General features: G+C 35.3%; 4 protein-coding genes across 6 annotated transcripts in view; 2 read left to right on the forward strand and 2 right to left on the reverse strand.

Annotated features, from left to right (window-relative positions):
- LOC108754938 (26S proteasome non-ATPase regulatory subunit 2) overlaps nucleotides 1–2,067 on the forward strand; it is a 7,164-nt gene extending 5,097 nt beyond the window's left edge. The window contains exon 4 of the mRNA XM_018497610.1: nucleotides 990–2,067. Coding sequence (XP_018353112.1) covers nucleotides 990–1,291 — 302 coding nt within the window. The 3' untranslated portion in view covers nucleotides 1,292–2,067. The remainder of the gene's footprint in view (nucleotides 1–989) is intronic.
- Nucleotides 2,068–3,743: 1,676 nt separating this feature from the next.
- On the reverse strand, nucleotides 3,744–8,484 carry LOC108754937 (VWFA and cache domain-containing protein 1). Its single transcript, XM_018497608.1, has 9 exons — nucleotides 7,798–8,484; nucleotides 7,361–7,726; nucleotides 7,010–7,180; nucleotides 6,473–6,942; nucleotides 6,185–6,386; nucleotides 5,851–6,097; nucleotides 5,090–5,756; nucleotides 4,634–5,003; nucleotides 3,744–4,552 (listed from the first exon to the last, which is right to left on the reverse strand). The coding sequence occupies exons 1-9, from the start codon at nucleotides 8,303–8,305 to the stop codon at nucleotides 4,014–4,016; spliced, it is 3,540 nt and encodes a 1,179-aa protein (XP_018353110.1). The 5' UTR covers nucleotides 8,306–8,484; the 3' UTR covers nucleotides 3,744–4,013.
- Nucleotides 8,485–9,167: 683 nt separating this feature from the next.
- On the forward strand, nucleotides 9,168–18,590 carry LOC108754936 (myotubularin-related protein 13). 2 transcript variants are annotated; one of them, XM_018497606.1, is made up of 13 exons: nucleotides 9,168–9,428; nucleotides 9,492–9,770; nucleotides 10,720–10,805; nucleotides 10,872–11,159; nucleotides 11,372–11,591; nucleotides 11,682–11,923; nucleotides 11,995–16,304; nucleotides 16,381–16,528; nucleotides 16,946–17,091; nucleotides 17,165–17,391; nucleotides 17,530–17,736; nucleotides 17,830–17,912; nucleotides 18,153–18,590. In XM_018497606.1, the coding sequence occupies exons 2-13, from the start codon at nucleotides 9,671–9,673 to the stop codon at nucleotides 18,243–18,245; spliced, it is 6,150 nt and encodes a 2,049-aa protein (XP_018353108.1). In that variant the 5' UTR covers nucleotides 9,168–9,428; nucleotides 9,492–9,670; the 3' UTR covers nucleotides 18,246–18,590. The 2 variants fall into 2 exon arrangements, with proteins under 2 accessions (XP_018353108.1, XP_018353109.1); XM_018497607.1 differs by having other exon boundaries at nucleotides 9,168–9,323.
- A 719-nt stretch (nucleotides 18,591–19,309) lies between these two features.
- On the reverse strand, nucleotides 19,310–21,802 carry LOC108754949 (zinc finger CCHC-type and RNA-binding motif-containing protein 1-like). 2 transcript variants are annotated; one of them, XM_018497629.1, is made up of 5 exons: nucleotides 21,604–21,802; nucleotides 20,590–20,954; nucleotides 20,399–20,510; nucleotides 19,652–19,993; nucleotides 19,310–19,533 (listed from the first exon to the last, which is right to left on the reverse strand). In XM_018497629.1, the coding sequence occupies exons 2-5, from the start codon at nucleotides 20,700–20,702 to the stop codon at nucleotides 19,414–19,416; spliced, it is 687 nt and encodes a 228-aa protein (XP_018353131.1). In that variant the 5' UTR covers nucleotides 20,703–20,954; nucleotides 21,604–21,802; the 3' UTR covers nucleotides 19,310–19,413. The 2 variants fall into 2 exon arrangements, with proteins under 2 accessions (XP_018353131.1, XP_018353130.1); XM_018497628.1 differs by lacking the exon at nucleotides 21,604–21,802 and having other exon boundaries at nucleotides 20,590–21,037.
- Nucleotides 21,803–21,810: the final 8 nt, after the last annotated feature.

Raw genomic sequence — 21,810 nt, forward strand, 5'->3', positions numbered from 1 at the left:
GTTAAGTTTATTTTCTAATAACAAAAACGACAGCGCTTAGTTCTTTTGTCTTTTGGACATATATATCATTTGCGTTGAATTATATTCTCTCACAGTTAAGATTGATATTGTATCAGTGAATATAATCAATTCTAAATTCTATATTATAATTTTAATAGACTGCTGACTTGCTATATATATATATATATATAATTTGTATTTACCTTCATATTAATGTAAGTGTTGCATAACCTTTATTCTTTATTCCTTGATAATTATTTAATTTTGTTAATTGATATTATAAATTTAAAGCATTTGTTTTGCGTTGTGCTTTTGTCCTAATAAAATTTTTATATATACACGTAATAAAGTTATAACTTATTATCGATTTACCATATATTTTTAAGTGTTAAAGATAGTTTTTAAGTTACAAACTATTAATGTCTTTCAATTCTGTTAATCTTTCAATTTTGACGATAATTTATTCTATTTAGTTTATCTACCAATATTATTAAGGACGTACATACAATCTTTTATATGATTTGACATCAAGCTATATCATTAATACGATTGGAATTTATTCATTTATTCATACTGAGTATCCTTTCTCGCTAATAACCGATGAATTGATTCGGAATCATGACTTTTCATCACATCGTTTATTTTTATCAAGTTTGACTACATATGATATGGTTGCGATATACCGTCCTTTGTAACACGAAGGTGAGATGATTCTTAGAAATCTGCCATTATTTATTATAACTTGAATGTGAGATGATCTTCCTAATATGTTAATATATTAGATATTTAGGTATTTATGTATTTCTGCGGCTGATGAGGACCAAGTATAATCAGCAAAATGTTGTAACTTATCGTCGGAAAATTATAATTTGTGATTAATAAATATTATTTAGTACACTCAACTATAGTTCGTTTAATATATTGACCTGGGTTTTATTATTTATTAATATCAGATATAACTTGTCATTATTAATGTTATATACTTTCAGTTATTCTCGGACGTTCACATTATCTCTTGTATACGCTGGCTGCTGCAATGCAACCCAGAATGCTAGTAACATTCGATGAGGACCTGAATCCACTGGCTGTACCAGTAAGAGTTGGACTTGCCGTCGATGTTGTCGGCCAAGCGGGCAAACCGAAGACCATCACAGGCTTTCAAACGCACACCACTCCGGTGTTATTGGCATATGGTGAGAGAGCGGAACTTGCAACCGAGGAATATGTACCATTGACACCAATTATGGAAGGTTTTGTAATCTTAAGAAAGAATCCAGACTTTATACCTTAGTTATCATAATAATTTTGTCGATCATCAATGTACCTCGTACTGAATTACTTATAAGACAGAATAATATAATAAAGTATCTCATTTCATTTTATGTATATGAAAAACGTAATATCCTCCATAAACTTTCCTTTTTGTAAAATCAAGACGCGTTCCGCAATATTTTCGTTACGTTGTACAGAAAGGGATACAAGGCAATGATATATTTTCTATTTAATAGTAAAATGCATAGATTTTAATAAAAAATATTGGTATAATGTATAAAATCTCGTTCGGCACGAATTTTGTACGCATTATACATACATCGTAAAAAAGATCAATATAAAACAACAGTATTTTATACTGCATTCTTAGTAATAACAATACATCGGTAGATGTTCTTTTTTTATAAGTACCAGTCAGGATGGTGTACGCAAGTTTCACATAAGTCGTTGTCGCCATTGTCGACATAATTTAAGCCTGCACAACTTGCTGAATACAATGCTATCCGCGGACAAATTTTCTCTAAAATAGAAGCGTTTGTATACGTCGACGATACATGTAGCAACAAGTGTGTTAGAGTGTATTAATTTGACCGAGTTGTTAAATTTGCTGTCCGGTGGAGCAGCCAGTTATGCAGACTTAATATAAATTACATCCTAATATTTTCTATATTTTGCTGCTATCTTTTTAACTGAAAAATGTAAAAATGGAATTACGATCATGTTAGTTTGTTAAAATGTACGTATCGCGCAAAATACGCATAAACAAAAGTGTATTGTATTATGTCAATAAAATACGTTAATCGTATAACTTTAAATAATACTTTTATAAAAAAAAACTTGTACTGTAACTATTATAATAATGTAACTTTTATTCTTATCGCGATTGCATAATTTACTTTTAATATCTCTATATAAAAATACATTGAATGTTTAAGACATTTAAACATTACGTTTATATTTTATATTGGCATCATAAAGTTCAGCTATATATAAAAAGAACAGGCCTATTAATATGGACAACTGGAATTTACATACTCTCTTATTGACATATTATTCCACATTTCTCTTACTTTTGTTGTTTCAATATTTCCATTGAGATGATTTTTTTGAATTAATAAAATTAAGGTGTCACACACTGTAAGAAAAATGCTTAAATATACCCGCATAGAAATAAAAAAAAGAGATACAATGAAAAGTAATAATAAAAATAGTACTATAGATTCTCTATGTACATTTTTAAATTTTGCACAATTTGTAAAGTTTTACCGTTTTGGCATTGTCATTTATGTAAATCATGATAATAAGTACGCTGTATGCATCTATAAAAAAAAAAACAAATAGGATGACGTTTCTAAGAGTAAGTCATGAAGCTTATTAGAGAATCTCTCTAATAAGAGTTTGGACACGAGTAGCAGTTTTGTATGCAGAATAATATTTTTAACAAAATTGAGAGGGAAGAACATTATATTACTATTTCTTTCTCCTACTATCATTTCCTTATCTCTCTCTCTCTCTCTCTCTCACACACACACACACACACACACACACACACACACACACACACACACACCGGAACTGTTAAAATTAGTTAAAAGTGACTTTCTCATGTCCAGATTCTTCTTAGATCTTCAAGAGGAGTTACGTACTACACAAACCGCAGACAGTCTATACACTATAAAAAATTCAAAAATCAAAAATTTTTTTCGTTGTCTTTGTATCTCTTAGATTATTAATCATCAATAAACTGTTCACCCATCTGATTCAATTATGGAACATGATAATGGCAATATTTCAAACATTAAGCTAAAATTCAATGTCTAAACAGGAAGGTTGCCATTACTAGCATAAATTTTTCATATTATCATTAATTTTCTATACTTAATAATAACAACTTTAAATCTCTTAATTTATATACAAGATGTAATATAATATGTCAATTGCTTTAAAGTACTAAATTCTTTTCAAATGAATCTCGCCTCTCATGTTACATCCTACGTAATTATGAATATACTAGCACCTATCCGAATATACTAGTGTCTTACTCTGTCACAAAGATACTTGGCAAGTTGTGATCTTACATGTTTAAAAACATATCTAAAATAATATACTTTAATATTTTACATTAGATTGCTCCATTTATATAATTCGCTATTGTTTTATCTACTTATAATGTACTTAAGTTTTTCGCTTAATATATATATATATATAGCAGCCATTTGAACTATTTTCATACATAAAACTTGCACAATCGCTTTTAGTACTTCTTTAGAAGGCTAATACTTTATCAAATATTTTTAGCACTTATGTGGAAGGCCTTAGTATTGAGTACAGTTTATAAGCTACGTTTTTTTTTAAGCATAATAAAAGAAATATGCTTTTTGTCGTTTGATAATAAAAATAATATGAACAGTCTCGTAGTAAAATAATACAATATCTTCCGCATCAAAGATCGCAAATAAAATAAATCACTACCATGTATTAAATGGTACTCACCACTTAATTCTTATGTCCTGAGATTATATCTACAAAAAACAATTGTGATGATTTCTTAAAACAATGGCTGTGTTGAAGCTGGACGAAACTGCTAGCTTGATTCGCAATTGATTAAATTTACAAGAACTAATCATGTTCAATTGCTGGACAAGTAGGCTAGCTGTTTTGTTTGCTTAAACACGCCTAATGTTTCGAGGAAATAACGTCTTATCTTTTTAAATAAATGGCAGTAAATTCAATTTCATCAGTCAACAGTAATTCGTTTCCATATCTCGATGGACAGTCACAGGTGCTAAAACATGATGTGGCGATCCTAAATATGTCGTAGGAGAAGGCACTCCAATGCCGGATTGTTTAGTCAAATCCGATTCGACGTCATTTTCAACGGCTAATAGGGGTTCGGAGGCGAAAGTCTGTTGTTCAGAATCATCGTGAGGTGTCATTGTGCTATATCCATGATCACTGTCGCCACCGGGTGGTCTTCTGTAATTAGTAGAAACTCTGTACGGTGATATACGCGCCACATTGTCTCTCACGAGACAATCTAAATTATTTTTGATCTGATCTAATTCTGCAGGTTCCGGATCGCCATCGATATGCGTCATACGCAATGTATCGGGTGAGGTATGAATATGTAAACATTGATGTTCCAAACCCAAATGCATTGATCGGAGTCTGTAGCAAAACACAATAAAACCTAGAATCAAAAACAGTGCAAGAATTCCACCAGCTACCGGCCCAATTGATGGCCACTCTCGTATCGCGATCTCATCAGTCGATTGCGAATCTGGAAACGCATAATTTTGTTATCCAATGGCTAATGCAAATAAATAAAGTAAAAATAAAGAAAAAAAAAAGACAAACTTACTATAAGTGCCATCGCCGTAAGGTATTAAAGAACCGAAGATTCCTTTAAAACATACAGACATATCAGAGCAAAACGGTTGTTGCAAAGGAGTCTCTCCATCGGTATCGACATGACACCATTGACAATCCGCTACACCTAAACAGTCTCTCTCCGTTATATATGATTTGCAATTGATAACTGGGCACGATTTCAAATTTATCGGCTCTATCCACGGAGTCTGTAAACTAGATCCTTGCTCATATATAGGTGGACAAGAATTCAAATTATCAATATTTTGTTGCATACAGCTAGAAGAATACAAGGAACATTCGCAAGGACATTCACAACCAGTTTGTTCCATACTTTTACAATTCAGGCACGAATGGTCCATCTGCAATATTTAATAAACAGATATAATATAATAATATATTATTTAAGAAATTTAAAAATGTTTCAGAATGAAAATTGTGAGCTTACCGTACTGCACGGACAAAAAGCTCTAAGCAAATTACACTGAGTAGTCATGTTTACAACACCAAGGAATACATTAGTTCCTGGTACAGCAGCTACCTGATATCTAACACAGTGCTCGCCGTGTGCCATATTAGTGAGCACTTCGTCGAGCGACGTATTAAATTGATAGTATCTCTGCACAGTACCATCTAAATAGCTGGCACATGATTTTTTTTTCACAAACATTCCATGATTCAATATGTCATTAGCCACTAAAAGTTCCTTGTGTGTTAAATGTTGTTGTTCGATCTTGCCTGTTGCTTCTAACAGCTTCGGATGTGATACCAAATAGCCTTTATCATCCATCAAGAAACACTTGATAGTTGCATCATGGCAGAATGGAAACATTTCTAACAACAATCTCATAATGTAACCCATTGTAACATCCATAGACAGAACAGCAATTACATAATCTGTACTTCCGTTAATCCTCACAGGATATTTGACAGTTTGACTCAGAGTGACTACATAGCCTGATCCACCTGCATCTAAATAAGGTGGAGTTAAGATTATCTTATCAAGTTGTTCCAGTACCTTCCCATACCACATTCGCCTTTTGGGGTCAAAACCAGAATCTAATACCATTCCTGGAAATATTTCTAATACACCACTAACCGTACTGACAACATATCTAAAATCACAAAATAAAATTAATGTAAAAGTATCATTATATTACTTATAAATTGTTGATAATTATGTGTAAAATTATAATTACTTGTAATTACCTTCTTATAATAAACTTATTTAATGGACTCTCGGCGTGCTGCTTTTTAAAATGTTCTAAAACTGATGCTAGCGTCGCTGCATCTGATCTTACAAATGGATGTAAACCAGGATTAGCCAAAAGACCCGTTGCATCTTTTAGATATGCCATATAGCTTTGTACATTCACGGTTGAACCTGTTTCTAGTAACTTCAATTGTTCCATTGGGGATTGAAAACACCATGGTGATAAATAAATTACACCCGTTGCTAAAGAAAAAAAGATGAGTTTTTTTATAACATTTACAAGTCTTACAAACGATAGTGTAACTGGAGTAAAAGATTTGATTTCCTTACATAAAGTTACAATCTTGTTTCTATAAATGCAAAATATATCTTTATCAACGACAGTTTGAAGCATAAGATCGAGGCGGTGATGTAATATATTTGCCGGCAGTGAAGGCGCATTTTTCGCGACAGGCAATATTCCCTCCTCAGTTGTCGATACCAAGCATATTATCAAATCATTATAATTTAAGTGTTCCCATCTATACCGCTTCTATATTATACATTAAAAGAAAATACTCTGTATTATAATTTTTTCTCATCTTATCCTCAAATATATTTACAGATGTATTAGCTTACCTGTTCACCTAATTTTGTCTTTACATTTATGATTCCTTTAAACTCATTTATCATCTTCAATACAGTTCGACTATCTATATTTTCGATGTCTTGCAAATGCACTTTAAGCGGTTGCTCAATCATTGTCTCGAATCTAGGAAAGTTTTTATGCATCCAAACCACTCCTTTGCTATCAAAAAATATAGCATATATGTTTGAACCAACGTTGAAATACGTTATGTCATCGAGGAAATCACGCAGTTTTATATCTAGGGATAGTAACGCAGCCTCTCTAACTTGCCCGATAGATATCGTCATTGTCTTGCTATATGGCTCAATATATGGGTCTGATACATAAAAATCTTTCTTAATATAATCAGGACATTGCAAACAAGAAAATAGTTTTCCTATCTCATATCCAAGAACATTTTGCATTGGAAAAATTATGATACTGTCGTTTAATTTCTTAATAACAGTGGATGCTTGCTGATCTGAAAATATATTATGATATAAAAACATTTTTTGTATAATTAAAGTAAAGTAATAAAACTAGTTTACCTGTGACAATAATAGTTTTGAGATAAGCTTTAAACTGTTCTGAAATTATTTCAAAAATTCTTTGTGCATTTGATGTATTTTGTAATTTATTAGTTAAATGCAAAATAAGCACTTCACCCCTTAGATTTTGTGTTAATTTTATAAAATCAATCTTCATCACTTCATTTGAATCTGAAAGAAAATTAAGAGAATAAAATTAGCATACATTTTATAAACAATATGTATATTTCATTAATAGAAACGATAATAAGACAAAATAGACTGAAGGTAACTAGAGATATAAATAAATCATATATTACAAATAAAAAATTTAAAAATAAGAAAAAATATAATTACTCTTTGTCTATTTACCTATTCTAGTTAAACTATCGATATAACGAGTCAATTGAAACTTATTAATATCTGTTGCCTTCAACAAGCTATCTTTACAAAACAGAGGGGTAGTATGAGCAAGGCCCACAACGGTAACATTATCTGTTTCAGAAAGCATATCTATAATAGTTTTGGCTGTCAATTGAACCAAAGTTAGCTCAGATTCAGACATGAATGTGCCATGTTCCAAAAGTAAAATGACATTTTTTTCACGACAGTACTGGGATAATAAAAGAGGTCCGACATTGTAAGCCAATGTAGGTGGTCCGCACATTGTATCTGGTTCGTTCATTGGCAGTATATGTATACTTTTCCACTCTTGACTTCTTAACTGCCTTGTAAGTTCTGTAATCAAACTTAATAATATATCACGTTATCTTGATAAGGAATAAAATTATATATTCAATAAAAGATACCTTTTATGATATCCGTACATATATTTGAAACTCTGTTCATCTCCATCATATCGTAATCCACTAATTGACTAGAATAAATATTAGGCAGTGGACTGTGTGCCAGTACGCGGTGTACGACTTCATAGACTTGATTGAAGACATCGATGTGCGCCTTTAATTTCTTATTAAATTTCTCAACTAAGGCACTTAATTTCATATCGAAATTGCTGGAAACATTCGTGAATTCTATTTTATTGATCATCTCCTGAAACGAGGAAGTGCCAAGTTCTTCGTCGACGACGGATCGCAGCATCTTCGACAGACGCATCACGACATCTCGTAAGCACATGCCATTCAGGGGTTCCGCTGGCACCTGTTTACGCATCGACTTGCCGAATTGGCACCTGGCGATATCATCATTAGAGGCTACGCAAAGATTTATCAGTATTAACACCGAACCCAAGTACAAAATCTTGTTTACAGCCATCCCAACGAAGCTTCGGCGGTAAGCGTCCCTCATCACAATCATAACCTTACGAATTCACGTTACAACAACAGCATGCCGGCGATAAATGAGCATTTCAAGCAGCGTCGTCGTGGAACGTGGACGTCGTGACTCGTGTATCGTGCAATTCTGGAAGCTTTCCGGATACCTTTACGCATGATCACGCATGATGCGCACTAATCGCATTTGACGCTTCAGCGTCATTTTGTTTCAGCACTTCGTACAATATGGCGTCTAAAAAAAAAAATATTTTCTCATAATTAGTGATGTTCTTGACGAATACGTGATTCATCAACATCATCATTAAAAGCGAAGACGTTTTAAATAAAAATTTACAAATATTATTAATAATAATAACGGCAAATAATGATGAATCATAATTAATAAAATACGTGAAGAGGTATGGCAAATAAAAAAAAAAAACTTAAAAATTGTATAATTCATTCCTGATTTCTCGAAAAATGAATTTAAGGAATATTTCGGACAAGACAATACATATACAGAAACAATTATTAATTTCAATCAAAGGACAAAGGTGTAATAGTTTCTTCTGATAATCGCATCTAGATATCCGTACATCATGACCTTCTGTTTCTGGACAAGTTCAATTTTTTAAATTAAAACTGCGTTAAAAAAATTTTTTTTATATATTGAAACATTTTGTATATTTTAAATATTTGTTTTTAATTTATATTAAATTAATATATACTCTATTTTTTTAATATTAATTCTTTTATATTATCAATTCAATTCTAAGCGCTGCCGGCAGACGGCAAAAAAAAACATCACGCCGAAGTCCGAATGTCGGAGCGGTCGGAGCAGCGGCGGCGCGTTTCTCATCTTCGGTTTTCGTAATCGTGGGATGTTTCGGCCCGTGCTACGCGAGCTCAACAAACACCCAATGTGGCGTTTGAGTTTGGCAGGTTATGGATTGAGGTTTCGGGGTGTGGCATCGTTATTCGGCGGGTCCCCGGGACGTTGCGAAACAGCGGCAGTAGCGGCGCGATTGGGCGCGATGTCGCGTTGTTGAGATACGCTCGAGGTGCGCGCGACGATCGCAAAGTGTCCGTGCACGCGAGATTTCTTCCGCTCGTGTATATATCTTGTTTTTTTTTTTTTTTTCTTAACGTAAATGCTCGAGATATCGGTACGTTACTACTGCAATTCGACGGTTTGACGTTTGCTGATATTTGTTTTCATGCATTAACAGCGCAAGAGAGATCGTAACGTGGAATTAATCGCAAAAGCTATGTCTGGGACATCCTCACGTCGATCCCCGCGTTAACGCGCTGTCCTAACGTTTCTGACGCAAAGTAGAACGAGTTGCTGAACCGCAACGACGAGGCAGGCCGTAGTCCATGAAATCACGTGTAACAAACACGACGTGGGATGTTGAGCGCAACCACCCCCACTCAGCCCCACGAATACACCGAGATGTCCCGGTTAGCCGACTACTTTGTCGTGGTCGGCTACGATCACGAGAAAGAAAGTAAGTCATTGTCGAGATGCGCTTGACATTCGTCGTTAGGTTTTACATCCAACACTTTTCTGTCCTTGTTCAGTATTTTCTAAAGTCCAATTTTTGTTATATGTTTTCCATCAAAATTAACAATGACAATATCTAGACATTGAAGAAAGATTGATCACTTAAGAAGAGTTAAGTAAAGTATTGAAAATAACGGATGTAGACTGCTTTCCTTTTAGGAGATATATGGTTTTGTCAGCAGGAGATACAGGGTGACACAGCGATTATTTCATTTTTGTTTAATATTAATAAACAAATAATGTTATACTGTATCATCTTTATCTCTTGCTGGAAAGCATCCACAAGTGCTTTCCATTTATCAAAATAGATTAATAGATAGATAATTCTTATTTGTGATGTCATAACTCCAATTGAATACACATTCCTTTTAATTCTGACAAGCTTCAACTGAGTTTTTACCTATAATCTGACCATGAGACTATGTGCTTTATTGAGTCTTGTTAACTAAAACTATTAAAAGTGAGATTATAAAACCAAAGCAAGTAACAATGATTACCTGAATATAAAATATATAAATTTAGAGTCAGTATTACTTGTGTGAAAATAGAAAACAATTATATAAACATGGTTCTATTCTTTGATATTTTTCAGAAAACAAACGAGACAGTAATACAGTGAAACATTTCATTTTTGTTTAACATTAATAAATACTAAAGATGTAATGATTCAATGTATTATACTGTGTCAACTATATCTCTTGCTGAAAAGCATTTCATGGCATCCCATATAAGACTGAATGACACTTATATTGACTATATCTTTTAAAAGGAAAATACCATAGTTTAACTCTCTCTATATATACAGCAACTTTTTGACTGATCCATAATTATTGGCTGGCATCAACAAATATATAATACATGCATTTGTTTATATGCATGTATTATCATTACAGGGGGTGGTGTAAGTAGTGGAGTTATATTACAACGATTTCCAGAGAAAGATTGGCCGGATACACCTTTCATTGAAGGAATAGAATGGGTAAAACTATTTCTTTTTGAAGATTCGTTATATAGTCATGTTATTTATTCACGTACTGTTTTATAGTTTTGTCAACCACAAGGATGGGCTTTATCAACGGAAAGGCAAGAGCCACGCTTTTTTGTTTCAATATTGACAGATATAGATGCAAATCGGCATTATTGCGCTTGCATGTGCTTCAACGAAACCGTATCGATCGTGCCAAGCAAACCCGTGGACGAGGAAGAGGATCCCGTAGATGGAGATAGTCGTTCCTTGGTCAGGGCGATACCCGCCATTGCACATCATAGCATTATGTACGCACCTAAATGTCTGGTGCTGGTTTCCAGACTCGATTACATAGAAACATTTAGAGTATGTGAATATTTATACATTTAATATAAGATCTGTTTTCTATAGCTGAACTAGTATACATTTTTAAAAACTTAAAAATAGATATATTTAAGGCGAGATATATTATGGCGAAAACGAGAAAGTTCTGGTGCAGGAATAAAAAACAGACCTGTAATTAATACCTCATCATCCGTGTGTTTCATCAATTTAATAATGATTTCTTATTCTTGTAGAACTGTCTTGGCATTATATACACGGTGTACGTAGAAAATCTTGGTATACCGTTAGAGACGTTAGTCGGAAACATATTAGGATGTATCCAAGTACCTCCTGCTGGTGGGCCACAGGTACGATTCAGCATTGGAGCAGGGGATCGTCAGGCGCTTCAACCACCAATTAGTCCTTCTCTTCCTATAACTCATACTAGTGTAAATTTATTATTTCAGCAATTAGGTAAGAATGTAACGAAGCATGCAATTTTGCTATAATAATTAACTGTCGATATATATTATGTAATTATCTAATATATAATGTTATTTCTAGGTATTCGCAATGTGTTAGTATTATTTTGTGCAGTTATGACAGAGCATAAGATACTTTTCCATTCTGCCAGTTATTCTCGACTGACCGAAGGGTGTCGTGCCCTGACAGCGTTGATGTATCCGTTCAGATATTCACATGTTTACATTCCTCTTTTGCCAGCGGCTTTAGTTGAAATACTCAGCACTCCAACACCATTTATTATGGGTGTACACAGTTCGTTAAAATACGAAGTTGCTGAACTTGTAAGACTAATTTTTATAATTTCAAAAAATCATTTCAATTTAAACGCTTATTATGATCTTTATGTTTATAGATGGATGTAATAGTCGCCGATCTGGACGGAGGTTCTTTGACAGTTCCGGATGGTGTTTCGCTTGCTTTACTACCAGAACCATTGCTCTCGCAGACGCAAGACGCGTTATCCCTAGTATTGCAGCCAGAATTGGCATGCGCGGATTATGCATTTCCTCCACTTGCTACCAGAGCTCCACATTCTCCTATGCTTGATAAAGAACTCAGGGCGGTATTTATGAGAACCTTTGCTCAATTGTTGCAAGGATACCGTAGCTGTCTGACGTTGATACGAATACATCCGAAACCTGTTATCACTTTTCACAAAGCCGCCTTTCTAGGAGAGAGAGGTTTAACCGACTGTGATTTTACCACAAGAGTTCTGGATTGTATGTTTTTCACATCTTTTATCGCAGAAAGAGGTCCACCGTGGAGACCTTGCGACGTGTGGGATGAATTGTACAGTAATTTGAGTGATCAGTTGAAGCAGGAAACGCAGGATCATCGAGTCATCTTGACACATATCCAAGAACTAGCTCAACAGTTATACTTGAACGAAAATCCAAATCCTCAACCGTACGTACAGAAAATCTTGAAGCCACCCGAAGGCGCGTTTGCGAGGATTCACCAGCCTCTCTTGCCACGTATCAATCCGGAGCAGGTTCAAGCGATCATTGATGAAGGTCTTGCGAAGAATAATCTTAAAGTCAGATTGTCGTCCTTGCGGCCGATTCAACCTCGCATCGTGCCTATAGGTCCGCACATTTCATTTGTTCACGACACTAGACATCTAGTTAGCAATTCAGCTCGTAGATTAGAAGTATTACGCAATTGCATCAACTGTATATTCGAAAATAAGATTTCGGATGCTCGCAAGACGTTTCCAGCCGTCTTGCGAGCTTTAAAAAGCAAAGCTGCTCGATTGGCACTCTGCATGGAATTGTCGCAGCATGTGGTCGGAAACAAGGCTATGTTGGAGCATCAGCAATTCGATCTAGTGGTACGTTTGATGAATTGCGCGTTGCAAGACGATTCGTCGATGGATGAGCACGGAGTCGCCGCTGCACTACTGCCGCTCGCCACCGCATTTTGCAGGAAGTTATGCACCGGCGTAATTCAATTCGCATACACCTGCATCCAGGAGCACCCGGTATGGCAGAATCAACAATTTTGGGAAGACGCTTTCTATCTAGATGTGCAGAAAGACATCAAACGTTTGTATCTGCCAGGTGATAATTCACCGCCTAGACTCATCAACGACGGTATTCTAAGTCCTATCAGTCCACGGGATGGTAAAGAGTTTCCATACCGCGACCGATATTCCATCTATCAAGCTCAGGAACCGTCGGCGTTAGAGATAGCTGCGGATCAGATGCGTATCTGGCAGTCCATCGATCTCGAAAAGCAGAAAGAACTCGTGAATAGTGAAGAAAGCACTATGTACAGCCAGGCTATTCATTACGCCAACAGAATGGTCTATTTACTAGTGCCGTTAGACATTGGTTCGAAAACACATCGTCAGGATCACATCTACGACGAGGAACGCGCCAGTAACAGTATCACGAATAGCGTGGCGAGCGACAGCGGCGACGCCGAATCAGGATTCGAAGAGACTGATCCAGGTGAAACCGGCAGTGCCGTCATTCGAATGGTCTCGCGATTCGTCGATCGCGTGTGTACCGAGGGCGGCGTTAGCGCCGAACACGTGCGTTGCCTACATCAAATGGTTCCAGGTGTTGTTCACATGCACATCGAGACGCTTGAGGCAGTCCACAGGGAAAGTAAGAGACTGCCACCGATACAAAAACCGAAGATCCTGACACCGAACATGTTGCCTGGTGAGGAAGTGATAATGGACGGCTTGCGCGTTTACCTGCTGCCGGACGGTAGGGAGGAGAGTTCCTCAGGATTACCCAAGATACCGCCTCTCTTGCCAGCCGAAGGTGCAATCTTCCTCACGAATTATAGAATAGTATTCAAGGGTATACCTTGTGATCCGTTTGCCTGCGAACAATTAGTCGTCCGTGCTTTCCCTGTGACGTCTTTGACTAAGGAGAAGCGTGTCGCTGTGCAACATCTGGCGCACTTAGATCAATGCCTTCAGGAAGGCCTGCAATTACGTTCTTGTACGTTCCAGTTGATAAAATTGGCCTTTGACGAGGAGGTTACACCAGAGAATATCGACACTTTGAGGAAATTAGTTCACAAAGCTAGATATCCGCCACACATCTTCCATCATTTCGCATTTAATGGTCAAGTCTTGGTTACACAAACAGCGCATCACAAGGGCAAGGAAAAAAATGCTACTCTAAAGGGTTTTGCGAAAAAAACGTTATTGAAAACCGCGCGAAAGGCAGGTTTCAAGCCGAAACAATCGTCCAAGCGACAAAAGTATGTTCTGCCGAATATGAATCTCATCAACAGCAACAACAAGTACATGACGTCGCCTGGTCGAATGAGTTTACCGATGACCGACAGCAATGAGCTCAGCCACGATGATGATCTCAGCGTAGACGATTTCGAGATACCTGGCGTGGTGACACAACCACCAACTGATGCCAAGACCCTCGAACGTTTGTCTGAGCGTAGCTACGTCAGAGACTGGTACCGACTGGGTCTCTATTCAAACGGGCCACATAACAATCGTCGTAATGAACCCTTCCGATTGACTTCGGTGAACTGCGCCTACATGATTTGTCGAAGCTATCCTGCACTTCTGATTGTGCCAACTTCCGTGTCAGACGAAAGCATTCGGCGATTCTGCAGACTTCATCGTCACAGTAGAATGCCAGTCGTCACCTGGAGACATCCGCGAACAAAAGCATTGCTAATTAGAGGCGCGGGTTATCATGGGAAAGGCGTAATGGGCATGCTAAAAGCTCATCCGACCTCCGGCAGTAATCTAAAGACTACATCCTCAGAGACCACTTCCTCTCTGGAGCAGGAGAAATATATGATGGCGCTTGTTGCTGTGACACCGCTTTCCGTACTGCGGCAAGGTTCCGCTTGGGGTATGTCCGACAGCTCTCTAAGTATAGACTCTCTATTACTAGCAGCAGAAGATCGTAACGCCACACCTGAACAATCGCGCCGCAATCCATTCAACAAACCCCTAGGTACTCTCAGTTCGTCGGGCGGCAAAGGTCCTAAGAATTTCAGTCGATGGGGTTCCCTGAAGGACAAACGACACAATTCCCAAGCTTCCTTAACTTCAGTTCATCACCAACGCGGAACTGTCAGACATTCAGCGGATTCTGACAGCGGTACGGAATGTGTTCACACATTTCAACGCGCCGCTCTCTATATTCTAGGTGAAAAGGCGCATATGAAAGGTGTGAAAGCAGAATCTACCCCCAAGACGGATTTCATTCCGGTAGAATATTATGATGTGAGGCATACGAAAGCTGCATTTAAGAAGTTGATGCGAGCGTGCGTGCCTAGTTCGCCTAATGTAGAACCTGATCAGAGTTTCTACAGACTCATCGAGAGTTCGGAGTGGTTGCAGCAATTGCAGAGCCTGATGCAACTAGCGGGAGCAGTCATAGACCTCATGGATATGCAGGGCTCGTCAGTAGCTGTTTGTCTGGAAGATGGTTGGGACACAACTACCACCGTTTGCTCCATAGCGCAGGTGTGTCTCGATCCACATTATCGAACAATCGATGGCTTTAGGACCTTAATCGAAAAGGAGTGGCTCGGATTCGGGCACAGATTCGGCCACAGGAGCAATCTCGCTGCAAATTCACAAACGACAAACTTCACGCCTACGTTTCTGCAGTTCCTGGACATAGTGCATCAGATACAGAAACAATTTCCTCTGGCCTTCGAATTCAACGAATACTATTTAAAGTTCTTAGCTTATCATTCGGTGTCCTGCCGCTTTCGTACATTTCTGTTGGACTGCGAATTTGACAGAGTAGAATGCGGTATCACCGCCATCGAGGATAAAAGAGGTTCCTTAACGAGTCATCACAAGGGCGTGGACACCGGTAGCGATGACGACACGATTTATCCTGGCGGTAGACTAGCGGGAACAAACAAACAAACACTTGGCTGCAATCTCGGGCAGAGTATATTCGATTACATAGAGAAGCAACATGCGAGATGTCCGTTGTTTTATAATTTTATGTACACACCGAACACGGAGAATCCTGTTCTGCGACCAGTGTCTCATTTACCGAGTCTGGACATCTGGCAGTTTTACTTGGAAGAAGAACTGGCACACGGTCCGGCATATGATCTGGAAGTACTGCAACAGGACTCCCAGCAGGAGGAAGAGGCCGAGGCTGCGGATGGCGTGGTTAAGAGCAATCGTAAAGTGGTCACTCAGGGGTGATTATTACTTCAAATGCTACATTTGATGCTCTCAAAGAAATCATCAAGTTACAAATCACTATCTTTTTCGTAGATACGACGGAGTTAGCACAATGGTGCCCGATCAGTTTTCGCATCTTTTAGAAGAAATTCACAAGTTGGAAACTGAATTGGGACATTTACCGCAAAAATGGAAAGTACTCTGGGATAAACTTGAATTACCCAACACCGATTCTCTTGCTGTAAGTCGCAACGGAATATTCGTACAAGAAATTCTTTATTCTTGCCAATGTAGTTTTGCGAGTATCATCGCAAGAAAACAAAATATATATGATTATATATATTATATTACGTATAATCTTTATTAGACTTTATTGAAGTATTACAAATTAAAAGTCATATGAGAATTCAATTCATTTATCAATTATCAATAAATCCTGTTAAATAATTGTTAAAAATTGATAATACATTTTACTATTAGATATTATTTTATATAAACCTTTGTAATGATGAAAAAAGATTATATGAAATATTTATTGAATTTATAGCGATGTATTAATGATACCTCAAGACTTTGTGTTACAGCCTGAATATATTCGGTATAACTGTTGTAAAACTCCCATTTGTGATTAATTTTTCTTGATTTTCTTCGTTTCTAGCGGCATGCGTCATTCAGCACGGCACTCGTACGGTACCATGGTCGATTGATTCATAAACGCTCTACTTTAGAACTATTATTGCGCGGCAAACTTGCCGGCGGAAGCACTACCGGAAACGAAGGCTCTGTATATGCACATCCACACAGGTATCGTTAATGTCAATTTGCACAATTTGCTCAAATTGGTTAAACATATCATTAATGCGAACGTTTGCCAAAGGTTCGAACGATTAGATTCCGCTACACCGACTCATTGTGATGCATGTTCCGGCGTGTTATGGGGTCCTGTGAAGGCTGGATTAAGATGCATCGATTGCGGTCACGTGTGTCATGACAAATGCGCGGATGCTGTGCCAAAGAATTGCACAAAATATAAGGCTGTGACAGATAATCTCCAAACTCACACACTTACGAGAAGCGGTGGCGATAACGGAAGCGTAAACTCTAGTATGCGCTGATTTCATTAATCTGAACAGATATTAATATATCTGTAATAATAAGCGTTTCTCACATATAATCTTCGTAGAGCAACTTTATAATTTTCAAACTTTCACTATTTTATATAATATGAGCTTTTTCTTGCAGGTGTAACAACTATACAAACTTCTTCCCAGCAATATTATGAACAATTCTCAAGTAATGTGGCGGAAAATAGAACGCACGAGGGCTATCTTTATAAACGGGGAGCTCTATTAAAGGGCTGGAAACAAAGATGGTTCGTATTAGATTCTATAAAGCATCAACTGAGATATTACGATGCAGTAGAAGACTCGCACTGTAAAGGATATATAGGTATGTAATTAAAATTAAAAAAAATAAAGTACTACAAAAAAAGTTTGAAAGTAGGCAAGTATGTGTTACAAAATCACATGTTATTGTATACAGATTTGGCTGAGGTGGTGTCTGTCACTCCAGCTGCGCCGATGCCCGGACCACCAAAGAAAACGGATGATAAATCCTTCTTTGATGTGAGTATATATTTTACTTTAATAGAAAAACATACTCGATTTAAATACAATGTTTTATAAAAAATGTATTAACTTTTCAGCCTTAATAATTTCAAGTAAATTAAGTTTAATTAAGACACAAATTTTCATGATCTTTAACTTTTTTTAATTTTGTAAATTAATTCATTTTTGTATGATAACTGTCGAAATATAATTTTTTTGCCATATATTACAAACATGATAGAATCATTTTCTTTACAGCTTCGTACAAACAGACGAACATACAACTTCTGCGCTGCTGATGCAACGACGGCGCAGGAATGGATCGAAAAAGTTCAAGCATGTTTACAATAATGTGACACAGCGCTTGATTATAGTACTAATTTCAAATTCTGGATGTGACTGACATAGACAAGAAAACACAGATTTTAATTTTGTTACATAATCTTGTATAGTCTAATTGTATGCGTCATAGACTGCAGTAATCTTGCTTTAAGTATTTTAAAATGCAAACTCGTTGGACTGAAAAATAGTATCATAAATTAAATGTGATACATCCATATCCTCAATATAGGATTAGTATGTGAATATACTGTACATTTTTATGATTATGTCGTTATATTAAATTTGTTTATTCATTCAGCTGGAAGATAAAAGATCGTTACATTATATGTCGCGCCTAAATTTTTTTTTATTTTGTTTAATATTTTCTAATATTAAATTATAATGGATTATACAAAAACAAATATATCTCATATATAATAAATTGTGTATGTCCATTGAAATATATACAGCTTGTCTCAAGATAGTTTCTGTAAGTTCTTTAAATTGAGATCAATTTTTCCTTAATAAAATGCTGATTAAATTACTAAAAATAAACGATAAATAATTTACTAACCGCAAACCATATGTTTATTTTTTGGCACAAATAAACATATATTAATCTTTAAATAAATCTTTTCACAACAGAATTTAATTTTTGTTACATTATCAAGATTACTAATATTTAAAATGTGACAGTAAAAAAATAATACAATTTAATTTTTATTAAGACCAATATTTTTTAAATTAAAAGATTTGTTATTTTCTCTCCTTTTTACAGATGAAAATTTGATTAACTTGGGACATTCTGTATGTGCATGTATACATATATACATACTTACACGTGTGTGTGTGTGTGCGCGCGCGCGCGTGCGTGCGTGTGTGTGTGTATAATTGTATCAAATGCTATCGTAATTAATATTATTACTTGATAAGTTGCGATCTTGTTTGTTAAAAGTGTTAAGTTCAAAGCTTATATGAGAAAGACAAAATTTCTATCTCTAAATATGTTAAAAATATTTAATTAATATTCCTGCCATGCTAACAGTAAAATTAAATTAAGAATACATTTCGAGTATTTTTTATTATAGCTTGAAAGTGCTTTGTACTTGGGAAACAAAAGCGATACTATTTATATTTATATACATTTATCAATATATAATACCTTCGAGATTTAATATTATTTCATATCATATACGTATTATTCGCTAAAATCCTCTTCATCACTAAAATAATTATTCTTTTTATAGCGTTTTTTTGGTACAGTCTCTTTTCTATCGTATCCATCTGTTTTTTTACGTTCCATTTCTGTCTGTCTTTGCTGAAATATAAAATAATTTGAGTAAAAATTATAATTTTTAATCTATAAAAATTTAACTTGTTCATTCTTCTCTCTTCAAATTTTAATTAAAAATTTAATTAAAAAATCATAATTATACCTCAAGTGCAATAACGGCACTTAACGTTTCTGGTTCTTCTTCTGTAATATCATTAACATCGTCGAAATGATGTTTTTTTGTTGCTTCATCACTAGCACTGTCACTATCAAAATAACTTGTATTAGAAGTTTTTTGGTATCCTAGTTTTCTCTTTCGCATCCTAATTTTCTTTTTTGGTTCTACCCTAGGACCAAGTGTGTTGTTGTTGCAACGATATGACAAATGTCCTTCCTGTCCACATTCATAGCACCGCGATTTGTCGGGATAATCCCTACGACGTAGGAATTCAGTGCTGCGACCATTGTCAATTGCTATTGAACTTTTTACAGTGCGACCATATACCTAACGATCAAGAAAAAAAGGAAGAGGACGTTAATAATACATAAAAAATATGTATTAATTTTATTAAAAATTGTGGTCTCATCATATCTTCTCTTTCTGAAATTAAGAAAAGGCTCAGATTATGAATTAACTTCAATTCCTCACTAGAACCATTCTATGTAAATTAAACATTTCACATTGGAATTTTTTGGAACTTTCTATTTTTACGTTTATTTAAATAGAAAGTAGAAAAATTATTTATTATAAAGCTGATTATACATTCCTTTACAATAAGTTATGAGAATATACTGCCACAGAAAAGATGCACGAGCGATCAAATTATTTACCATGCAAAGTAATATATGATAGTTTAAACAAGTATGGAATCAACCGATCAGAAAAATAAAGAAATTAAAATTTATCTACCTTTGTGTTATTAAGACGTTTCGCACAAGATACAGCATCGTCTATCGTAAGAAATTGGACGAAGGCAACGCCGCGACTACGACGCGTTACTTTATCTTTCATTATCGTTACTCTGTGAATAAACGACGTAATATTAATATGGTATATGTAGTACTTGATGCGTTAAATTTAATTTAATAAAAATAACTCACTTAACAATTTTGCCGTAATTTTCCAGCAGCTGATGTATGTCATTGTTGGTGAATGAATATGGCAAATTTGACACATAAACTGTCGATTTGCTCGGGGCGATACGACCATTCATATTTTCGCAAATTTATTTTACTTTATAAAGATTACGACAAAGCCATCACATTTGATTATGAATTTATTGATTCTTTTACGAATATTAAACTTTCAAATATTTCTTCGAGAAGCATTCCACCGGTGTCCATATTAAAAAATAACTAGAAGCTTCGAATTCAGGTTAGGATAAGATAAAAGGTCTGCTTTTACAGCTTGAATTAACGTCCGACGACTGCGTTGCAAATCTTGCAATGGAATGCAGCTGCAGCCCCTAGAATACACCGTATACATTCTTTGTACTTAAAGTGAAATAAGTATATTTGAAATTTTACAATTGAAAATTTAAAATTTTAGTTCAGCGATAAAAAATAAATATTTTAGGATGCATTTCGTTTCACGTATGATACATAATACGCATAATACATAATTTATCTTTGTAAACGATGCATCATACGTATATATTATGCATGAAACAAAATGCGCTAAAAAATGTTGCGAACGCGGATAAAACATCGATTTCGTACTTGCGATACGAGTATTTAAGTATAATATATATTGCATTTATTTATTTATACTTTTCCATATAATTGTGCACAATCCAAAACATAAAACATTATACGTTTATAATCTAAGAATTTTATTTTCATTATAGCTTTCGCCTCTTAATTGTAAAAATCACTATTTATTATCGATTGCGGTATAAAAGATTACAGGCGGTATTTAGAAGGAACATTCGTTCTCAAGATTTCTTTTAAACGTGATATATTTTCATTCTGCAGAATAGTATTTAAAAAAACTACGTGATTGGTCACCAATATATTTTTAACATAAATTAAGGCCATTTCGATCAACTCCGATTAACTTAATTAACTATTATATTAATACGAAAAAAATTATCAAACTAATTAATAGAACTATACCTTTAAGCCTATTCTATAATGTGCTTTTTGTTTCCTGTTTTTTATGTTTTATCTTTTGCTTTTTTCTCCTTTGCAATCGTTTTATCAACAATTGTATTTTTGCTATGTATTTCTTGTTTCTTTCGAAGTTCATTTATCTCGAGCGATATAAAACAAAAAACTGGATAAGAAACAAAAAGACAAGATGTAAAAAAATCACGAAAGGCA

Source organism: Trachymyrmex septentrionalis, unplaced genomic scaffold (assembly GCF_001594115.1).
Source record: "Trachymyrmex septentrionalis isolate Tsep2-gDNA-1 unplaced genomic scaffold, Tsep1.0 scaffold83, whole genome shotgun sequence".
In the NCBI taxonomy this organism is placed as follows: domain Eukaryota; kingdom Metazoa; phylum Arthropoda; class Insecta; order Hymenoptera; family Formicidae; genus Trachymyrmex; species Trachymyrmex septentrionalis.

Coding starts and splice junctions, on each gene's coding strand:
- LOC108754936 (XM_018497606.1), top strand. CDS start 9,671: ATGTTGAGCGCAACCACCCCCACTCAGCCCCACGAATACACCGAGATG. Junction 9,771..10,719: donor CTACGATCACGAGAAAGAAA/GTAAGTCATTGT, acceptor TTATCATTACAG/GGGGTGGTGTAAGTAGTGGA. Junction 17,092..17,164: donor GTATATGCACATCCACACAG/GTATCGTTAATG, acceptor CGTTTGCCAAAG/GTTCGAACGATTAGATTCCG.
- LOC108754937 (XM_018497608.1), bottom strand. CDS start 8,305: ATGATTGTGATGAGGGACGCTTACCGCCGAAGCTTCGTTGGGATGGCT. Junction 7,727..7,797: donor ATGTACGGATATCATAAAAG/GTATCTTTTATT, acceptor GTTTGATTACAG/AACTTACAAGGCAGTTAAGA. Junction 6,943..7,009: donor CAAAACTATTATTGTCACAG/GTAAACTAGTTT, acceptor ATATATTTTCAG/ATCAGCAAGCATCCACTGTT.
- LOC108754949 (XM_018497629.1), bottom strand. CDS start 20,702: ATGAATGGTCGTATCGCCCCGAGCAAATCGACAGTTTATGTGTCAAAT. Junction 20,511..20,589: donor AATTACGGCAAAATTGTTAA/GTGAGTTATTTT, acceptor GTTTATTCACAG/AGTAACGATAATGAAAGATA. Junction 19,994..20,398: donor AACGTCTTAATAACACAAAG/GTAGATAAATTT, acceptor CTTGATCGTTAG/GTATATGGTCGCACTGTAAA.